General features: G+C 40.5%; 1 protein-coding gene across 1 annotated transcript in view; it reads left to right on the top strand.

Moving 5' to 3' along the window:
• The first annotated feature begins 2,303 nt into the window (after window positions 1-2,303).
• Window positions 2,304-10,137, top strand: part of LOC122803863 (bromodomain adjacent to zinc finger domain protein 1A-like) — a 184,085-nt gene continuing 176,251 nt past the window's right edge. Inside the window, exon 1 of the mRNA XM_044073543.1 lies at window positions 2,304-2,310. Within this exon, the coding sequence (XP_043929478.1) occupies window positions 2,304-2,310 (7 nt within the window). The remainder of the gene's footprint in view (window positions 2,311-10,137) is intronic.

Genomic DNA, 10,137 nt, shown 5'->3' with positions numbered 1-10,137 from the left:
AGGTACGTCCTTCAAACTCTGGGCTCCATGGCAGCAGCCATTCTCCTAATCCCACTGGCACACTTTCATATGAGGATTCTTCAATGGCTTCTATACACGCAGTGGTCTTTCCAAGAGCTACCCATGACGTACGAGATCATGATCACGGACGCATGCAAAAGGCATTTTTCTTGGTGGATGGTCTTCCCACTAGTTACTCAGGGCAGACCTTTCATACAACCCCCTCCGGTAGCCACAGTGATGACAGATTCCTCCCTGATAGGGTGGGGGGGGGGCATTATCTGGGCAGGACAGTCCAAGGCACGTGGCAACCACACGAGTACCATCTGCATATAAATGTCCTGGAAATGAGAGCTGTGCTCCTGGCGTTGCAAGCCCTTCAAGGCTCTCTTCCTCCTGGTACCATTGCTATTCAAACGAACAACATGTCAGTGGTGTGGTACATCATCAAGCAGGGCGGAACACAGGTCCTACCCCCTATGTCGAGAAGCACTCAGGCTTTGGCAGCAGGTGATTTCCTCTCAACGTTTTCTGATTGCGACGCACATCCCTGGGAGATCCAACGTCATAGCAGACAGGCTCAGCAGAGCTATTCTAAAGCCTCACGAGTGGTCTCTGATTCAGGATATTGCGAATGTTGTTTTTTGCAAATGGGGACAGCCTTGCTGCAATCTCTTTGCCACCCCCTTCAACAGCAATTGTAGCAACTACTTCTCCCTTCTCTCACTTCTGGGTCACACACCCAGAGACAGTCTAGTCCACGATTGGCCCCAGGGACTTCTTTATGCTTTTCCTCCATTCCCTCTGATACCCAAACTTATACAGAAAGCAATATCGTTGGGTTGCAAAATGATCCTCATTGCTCCCTACTGGCCTCGACAGATATGTTTTTTGTTCCTGCACCGTTACCTTCTTGATCTACCCTGGACTCTGGACCCAATTCCAGACCTCCTGTTTCTTCAATCAGTCGGGTTGCATCAATCCCTAAAAACCCTCCAGCTCACAGCTTGGTTGCTCCACTCAAACCTTAGCCAGGCTTCCCAGCATTTTGTGACATTATTGTGTCCTCTCACAAGTCTACAGTGAGGAAAACTTATGCTAGCAAATGGAAACGTTTTTCTTGTTTGGCAGAGACTAGAAATGTGGATCCCTTCTCAGCCCCAATCCACGAAATCTTGGAATTCTTAGCTGTGCTGTTTCATTCAGGGTCCGCTGCTTCTACGATCAAGGTACAAATGGCGGCCATTTCTAACTTTCATGTTGGTTTTTCGAACTCTAACATTGTCTCATAAGCTATGTAAAGCTTTTTTGAGAGGGGTAACTCTTTTTAGGCCTCCAGTGAGGGATCCCCCTCCTCCTTGGGACCTTAATTTAGTCCTAACCTCCTTAATTCTGCCCCCTTGTGATCCAGCAGCTTCTTGCTCTATCAAGTTCCTATCTTGGAAGACACTCTTTCTGGTAGCTATTACTTCAGCCAGACATGTCTCCGAACTTCAGGCGCTATGTGCTCGTCCTCCTTACTTGGTTTTTCATAAGGACAGGGTTGCTCTGAGAACTAATCCCTCATTTCTCCCTAAAGTCTGCTCAGAAAGTAACTTAAACCAATCTATAGTTCTTCCTGTTTTTTCCCCTTATCATACCAACAAGGTCTTCCTGTTTTTTTTCCCTAATCATACCAACAAGGCAGAATACAAACTACACCAATTGGATGTTCATAGGCAATTGCGCTTTTACCTGCACAGAACTAAAGTAGTAAGGAAATCGGACCAACTATTCCTCTCTTACACCTTGGGCAAACAAGGTCTCCCAGTTTCCAAGGTAACCTTGTCCAGATGGTTGTCGCACACTGTTACTTTCATTCATCAGTTAAGGAACAAACAGTTACCTATTAAACCGAAAGGTCATTCTGCTAGGGTCTTGGCCACCTCTGTAGCCTTCCAGTCTAGGTTGCCCATGGATTCTATCTGTGCAGCTGCCACGTGGGCAAACCCTCATACCTTGGATATGGTCTCTAGGAGCAGAGCTGACTTTGATTCCACTATTCTGAAGTGTCTGTTCCACTGAGCAACCCAGGATGTTGGGTGCTAGGGACGCTGTCCCAACCAGCAAAAACGAAGGCAAGATAGACAACTTAATATAAAGAAGTTATGTACCTACCATAACATTCCATGTTAGTTGTCTTCATCTCGCCTTCCTTCTTGCATCCCACCCTCCACCCCCCTGTCCTAGTGGATCGAGAGGAGCTTTTTGTTCTGTTTCACTGGCTGTGTGTCCTCTTGTGTCCTTTTTTGACCTAAGAGAATATGGCAGGTATAGTCAACTGGTTCTTCACTGAATTATTATGTTGTTATGTCTGGTTTTAGCTATTTCAAACGAGATCTGGGTAACTATCGCTAGGCATTATGGGATAAGGGGTAGCCTCGAGAGTAAACGGCTCTCGAGCTATTGAAGATGGCCGAGTCGGGGCCGTGCATTGGCTCCGATCCCAACTAGCAAGAAGGAAGGCGAGATGAAGACAACTAACCTGGAACATTATGGTAGGTACATAACTTCTTTTTATTTTCCATGCTGACAGGGTTTCCCTCAGGACTAACCCTTCCTTTATGCCTATCCAGTGTGGCTCTCAACCAATTTATCCATTTGCCGACTTTCTTCCCTAATCTTCAGAATAAAGGGGAAAGGATCCTGCACTCCTTGAAAGTGCACAGACAGCTCAGATTCTACCTTGATAGGACTAAGCCCTTCAGGAAGTCAGTTACTAGTCAGCTTTGCACCAGGGGAAGAGGGCAAGGCCATTTCATTTCCAAGTGGATAGCACACTGCATCCATTTCTGCTACAAGCACCATGGGAAACCAACCCCTCAGGGTGTTAGAACACATTCTACTAGGGCAACTTCTACCTCTACAGCATTCCTCAGGGAAGTCCCTACCAGGAATATCCTGGAAGCTGCTACCTGGAGTTCTGTACACACCTTCACCAAGCATTACCACCTGCCTATGTTTTCCAAATCCAGGGCAGGTTTTCCAACAGCAGTCCTGCAAGGCATACTAGCCAACCCCATCTCTTCGTGACTGCCTCCACCCTTCTTCATCTTTGGGAATCTACCAAAGTGTGATGACTGCAACAGTGAAACACGAAGAACATAGTACAGTTGTGTACACTTATCATAAATGTAGATGTTCGAGTGTACTCACTATTGCAGTCCTAGTTTCCTTCCCTCCAGCCCCCTTGTCTGTCTGTCTCTCTCTATGTCCATTACTCACCCCTTTCAAGGGTATTGGTATTGGTATTTACTTTTTACTAGTGGTGTTTTCCCCACCATAACTTAGCTCCCTATTTGGGGGCTGCTGACATTTGGGGCAAGAAAAACTGATGTAATGGCGTCGGCTGCCTGTTTTTATACCCCTGACGACCTGACGTCAGTCCTGGAGCGACTGCAACCAACGCAGAAATAGTAAGTCTCTGGTATTCGGGCTGACTTAGGGCTACCTGCAGGCAGATAACCCAAGTGTGATGACCGCAACAGTGAATACACTTGAACATCTACATTTATGGTAAGTGTACACAACTGTACTTTTTCTCTCATCCCTAATTAATCCTTCTCACAAAATTGTATTCAAAGTATGATTGCTGCATTCTGCCCTGGAAAGAGCCTTTCTTCCTCCAAACAAGGTAGACCTGTTTCTTCGATCAATACCATGTGTCTGACCATGTGTCTGCTAAGGGATTTTTTTAGGATTTTGGGTTATATGAGCTTGATGATCCCCATGTTTCCTTGCCCATGTTCTATATGGGGAAAATGGTGCTTACATCATTCTAGGTTCAGCATCGATACCAGGTGTCCTTTCAGATCCCAGTCCTAGTGTTTCTAAAGAGGGAGATTCAAAGGTGCCTAGACCAGATATCTCTGGTTTCCCATTCTCTCTTCTGACCCCCCCCCCCCCCCATGGTCTGTCATTACAAATGTGTCAGCCCTGGTATGGGGAAGAGTTTCAAAAGGGGCAAAAGTGTAACCTCTCTGCAGTCCTCATGACAGACAGAAGCACATACGTATGAGATGTTGGCACTGATAATAACTTTGAAACCCTTAAATTATCTCTGCTCTTCAGGACCTCTGCAAGTTTACACATGTAGCACCACTGAGGTGTGGTACATAAGCTGGTTGGTATCAGATCTTATCCTGTTTGCAGACTTGCTGTGATATCTTGGGAGAGAGATATTCTGCTCAGATTGACCCTTCAGGCTTCATACATTCCATTAGAGCAAAACATGAATGCAGACAAGCTCAGCAGGACCAGGATAGACCCTCCAAAAATGGAAACATCATCCTGTGGTCTCCCAAAAATAGATGCAGCTGTGGGGAACACCAAAAATCGATCTGTTTTCCTGCTGTCATAACAGACAACTGTAAAAATTCTCAAACCACAACTGGATACCAAATGCTCTCCTTGTGAAAAATAAAAATAAACCATGCATTGAAACAGGAAATGTTCAGGTTTGTACGTAAATTGTATTTGAGACATCATTTTTCTATGCTTTTAAATAAGTAATGTATGTGATAGAGATGTCTTATTATCTAATAGTGATTCAGATACAAGTTTCTTTTCATGCATGAGGGGGAATTTTTGAATAACATAAATAGCACTGATGTGGAAACTTTGAATGCTTATTGTAAAATAGATGTATCCACTATTCCAACAGTGAATAAATATATTCCCCCCTTTGATAATATACATATATCCCACTTTAATTCTATGATAAGTTTTGGTGGTGAAAATATATGTGAAAAAGTAATAAGAAACGATATAAGTTACAATTTGACTTTAAAAGGATGTCAAGCATTAAAAACACTATGTAATAGAAAAGATTTAGTAATAAAAACCCTCGGATGAGGGCAATAAGATAGTGATTATGAATGTGTTACAGTATTATAAGATGTGTATGGAACATTTGGAGAAGACTTAAGTGTACATAAAGTGTGATAGAAAAGAAAATGAACAAGCAATGCTTAATTATGAAAAAAATGTTAGATGGGAGTGTAAGGTTAGGTTATTTCACAGAAAAGGATGTGAGAGATAAATTGTTCAATAGGAATAGTGAGAAGGCTGTTTTTTTTTCTGCTTGGCGAAAGTCCATCAAAGTTTAGAGAATCCCCCTGATAGACCTATAATATCTGCATGTAAATACTTCTTACATAACATCAGCTTAGTGTTACATAAAATCTTGATGCCTTATGCACAAAAATCACCAGCATACATACAGGACAGTTTTGATTTCTTGGATAAAATTTCTTGTATAATTTGGAATGTTGTTGTCTTTTGGCTTTTCCCGGTTAGGGGTCGCCACAGCGGAACTCCGGTCTGCTAATGATTGGCAGTTTATTTTCACGAACGCCGAGGTGCCAGCTCGACGTTCAACATTCAACGAAGGCACGCCCATTTACGCACATCTTTCGAACGCCCAGCCAACCGCGGGGAGGACATGCATACTCCACACAAAAGGCACTCTCTGCACTCCAGCCGGGAATCGAACGGTAGAACCTCTTGCTGTGAGGCAACAACGCTACCGCTGCACCACCGTGGAATTCTCGTAATTTGGAATAAGGAGAAATATTGGCTGGTCCTGGATGTTAAAAGCTTATATACAGGTATTAAGCATGAAGATGGAATAGAAGCTATTAAATATTTTGTAGATGACGGTCCCTTTTCTAATTTCATTTTAGATTTGGTTGATTTTTGTTTAAAAAAGAATTATTTTTATTTTAATGTTTTATATAGGCAAAAACAATGTACAGCGATGGGGGCAGCTTTTGCCCCCATGTATGCATATCTTTTTATGGATTTTTTGAAATTTCTTTTTTGTTTAAGTTAAACTTTATGAAAAAATGTTAATTTTTACTTTCTCAACATAGATGATTTAATATTTATATGTGAAAGTGGTTGGGAAGAAATAGAAGATTTCATAAAAGAATTGCACAAAAACCCATTTGGTTTAGCCTTTGATGGTTTACAAAAGGTTAGCAGAGTTATATATTTAGATCTTGTGTTCGAAGGGGACAAAAATGGAAAGATTGTAACAAATATTCACAGAAAATTTGTAGATGGCAGCCAGTACCTTCAGGCTACAAGCTGCCATCCACCTCATGTTTTAAAAGCTTTACCTTATGGTGAATTGTTACGCATTTCAAAACTTTGTAGTGATAAAGCTTTGTTGGCACGAGAAATGAACGAAACTGTAAAAAGATGTTTAAAGCAAGAGGTTATAATATTAGTGATGTGCAAGAAGCTCAAAGTAGAGTTTGGAAAGGAGTAGAAGGGACAGATAGTAGAAGGGGGAGTAATAGATTAACTTTTATGACTAGAGCAAGTGAAAGGGATGACAAATATAGTGGATCCTTTATACTTTGTATCAGTTTATAATATTAAAAGCTAAGAAATAAAATAATTAATAGAACATTATTGGAAGTACCTAATACAGGACAAATTTTTGGCTAGTATTTTCCACAAAAGCCCTTTTTTTCTTATACCAGGGGCAAAAAATTTTGAGAGACGTGGTTGTACATGGTATGTTTACCATGCCAACCATAGAGTTAATAAGAGCTCCATCTGTTAAAGGAACTTTAAAATGTGGTAGGTGCAATATATGCTCTTATATTGTAACTACATTTCACAGCATGAGTCATATAAGATTTGAACCTAGGGGCACTTTCTTTTGTAAAAGCAAGGGGGTAATATATGCCCTAAAATAGCCTTGTCACTTATATAGGTGAGACAAAGAGAGAATTCCCTACAAGGTTCATGGAACATTTAAGAGACATAAAAAATTGTAGGGAAGATAAAGTGATTGCTTCACACTTTAAAAATGTTTCATGAAAGTAATGCTAATCTATTGCAATTTATTATTTTGGAACAAATTGAATGTATAGATGTTACAGATGGAATACTAAAACAAAAATTATTGTATAACGAAAGTATTTTTATTTTAAAATATAACACTAACTCCTAAAGGTTTAAATAATGAATTGAATTGGAAATGTTTGCTTTAAGAAGTTAATTGTTCTCTTTTATTGTTTAATTGATTTATGAGATGTAATTAAGAATGAAGTATGTAAAGAGTGTTTTTTTGTAATTTTTTATTCCATGAAGGTGGTAACACCAAGGCGCTAGAATAAATTATTCCTGTTTTTTGGTATGTGATCTCTCTTTATTTTTAAGTAACAAGGAGAGCATTTGGTATCCAGTTGTGGTTTGAGAAACTTGAGGTGGAAGTGTTTTAACAAACTGTAGAAATTCTGCCCCAGAACTCCTAGCTCACAGGCCTGGAAAGCAGATGCTTTTTCATTCCCATTGGCAGGAATGTTGCTGTATGCCTTTCTGTTAGTATACCAGATTTACTGTCTCAAGATGGGTTGTTTGATGCACCCCAACCTGAAAACTCTTCAGCGAACTGTCTAGATAATAGAATTTTGATACCCTTTAGGCACCCTTTTTTCTTGAGGACATGCAGCAGTTACTAAAGGAGATGAAAAAATGTGTTACAAGGAAATTTTGTATAGAAGTGGGAAAGATTTTCTAGTTGGTGCCAGTACAGGAGTCAGGACCCTCTTCAGGCCGTGCTGGCTCTGGCTGTTTATTATTTCTAAGAGTTGCTGTCCTCTTGCCAGTCTTAGCCTTCTGTCAAAGTGTATTTGTCAGCCATCTCTGCTGGTCTGTTGCTTGGTCCCCGACTTTCTTACCATACTGAAGTTAAACAGTTTTTGAAAGGGTGTTGCAAATCTGTCCACCTAGGAAACCGGTCTCCTCCTTGGGACCTAAACATTGTGCTTACTACTACTAAATTTGAACTAGCTCATCCTGCTGAATTGAAGTTCCCAACATAGAAGACATTTTACTCATTGCTTTGACATCTGCTAGGAGAGTGTCTGAGTTACAACCACTGGTGACAAGTCAACTCTACTTCAGTTATCACAATGACATGGTTTCTTTGAGAACTAACCCTTCTTTTATGCCTAAAGTGACATCAAAGACTGTTTCATCTCCCTCTCTTTTTTCTGAAGTCAAGAATAATGGAGAAATGATTCTTCACACACTGTATCCACAGGCAGCTCATGAGAAGACTTGAGCCTTCAGCTGTTTGTCAGCTGTGAAGAAAGAGGAAAGGACAAGCTGCGTCAAAGCAGAGTATTTTCAGGAATTTGTCTCATGCTATCCTCGATATAAACCACTTCCAGGCAAGGTTAGGGCCCATTCTGTGAGGGCTTTGGCTTCTTTGGTGGCCTTCTGAAAAGGGGTGGACTGTAGAAGTGTTCTAACAGTAGTAACTTGGTCTTCTCTGTATAACCATGGTAACCACTAAAAACTGGATTCAGTTTCAAGGTTCAGAACAGGCTTTCCTATGACTATGCTCCAGCGGCTCCTGGAGTCTGTTTACTGGCCTCCTCCCTCTTTTAACCTTCTAAACTGTGGTAATTTACCCATAGAGGTTATAGTACTGCAACAGATCTATATGTTGAACGTAGTAGGTTGTGTAAGTAAACTTACCAATAACAGTAGATGTCTTAATGTAGATCATTGTTGCATTAGCCTCCCCCCCTTCACCCCTTTTATTTTGGCAGTTTTCCTTTTGTGCTGACAGGTGTGGATGTATACACACTTTTGTATATAACTTTGTCAGATTGTTTCCTTGCCTCTCTTCCTAAGCAAACAAAATGTCCTGGGGTAATTTGCACTTCCTGTGTCTTTATATGGACCTCCTTTCAAGCACCTGACATTTAGAGTGCATGGAATGTGCCTTTAAGCTTTGAAAAGCTGACAGGTTATCAGGGTAGGACCCATATAGCTTATGCTACTGAGGCAGTGGTCTGTTTGAACTTCAACTGTTATGATAAATTCAGTTATCCAACTGTACTTTTGTGGTTGTTAAAAGTTCATTATGCTTACTTTACTATACTTTTCTTCTTCTTTTGCCTGCTGCCATCATGGCTGCACTGGATTTGATTGCGGGTTACTTCCATATTTCTACATCATGAACATCATGAAGCACAGAAACTTTCTACAGTTTTTGCGGCAGTGAAATAAAACTTGTATTTCATTCTTTTGTCTAGAGATTATTTGAGCAATTACACACACGTGGGAGAGAAGAAAAAGTGAAAGGAATTTCGTAGCAACACTGGCATCGAAATGCAATTACTAAAAGACATTAAATTGAAAAGACAAACAGAGTGAAAATTGGGAAGGAGTCAAGTTTTTATTCTTCCATCAATGAAGAAATAAGATACATCTGGGGACTGCTGTCTAAAACTGACAGAATGACAATTTCCAGTCAGTTGAGAGGATAACATGAATCGCTTTTACTTCTGGAAATGGTGAAGGATAAGGAAAAGTGCAAGAGTGTATTGCATTTTGCAGGAATGACAGCTTATAGCAAAAGTAGTGCAGAGTTGTCCAGTCTGCATTGTATATCATAACAGTCCAAAGATGAAATACTAGCTGATATTCAGACTACGCACAAGTTTTTTTTTCCAAAGATACCTTGAATCTCTCGTGTATATTATTTTTTCAGTTCATGAAATAATGAAACCAACGCATAGAACAAAGGCAGGTACGAATAGTGCATTAAAAGTCTGTATTCCTGAGAAAAGGAATACTTGATATTGTCATGTCTAACAATTGTCCAGAGTGTAAAAGGCAAGAATTCAGTAAATGGGTACGTGAATGGAAATTCACACATATACAACATCCAACCACACTTTCCATAATCCAGGGAGCAAATTGAGGGGAGTGCCCGCACAGTGAAAAATGTCAAGAAAAAGAGCTGTATCAAAAAAATATGAGAATTGTCATCTTACTCATTTGTTAAGGATTCAGACTTTCATCAGCGTAATGGTTATTGTGCAGAAAGTAAAAAAAAAAAAAAAAAAAAAAAGATTTAGTACTGGAATGAAATTAGCACAAACTGATACAGAAACTTCAGAAAGCTACCATAGGTTCATAGGTAGGTACTAGGCTATCTGTCCGAAGGCATTTATAAGCCTAGCCAAAATGTGTTGGCTTTCGCCGCCCCCTTAGATTAGTTTCCTGTGCCTCTGTCCAGCAGAGCCACTAAAGTGATACCGGGGTAAACATTGTTTCCCATCC

The sequence above is a fragment of the Protopterus annectens genome, chromosome 6.part0 (genome assembly GCF_019279795.1).
Source record: "Protopterus annectens isolate FY-2018-M chromosome 6.part0, PAN1.0, whole genome shotgun sequence".
Taxonomy (NCBI): Eukaryota; Metazoa; Chordata; order Ceratodontiformes; family Protopteridae; genus Protopterus; species Protopterus annectens.
The sequence above is the reverse complement of the archived record's forward strand: the minus strand, read 5'-3'. Positions and strand labels throughout refer to the sequence as shown.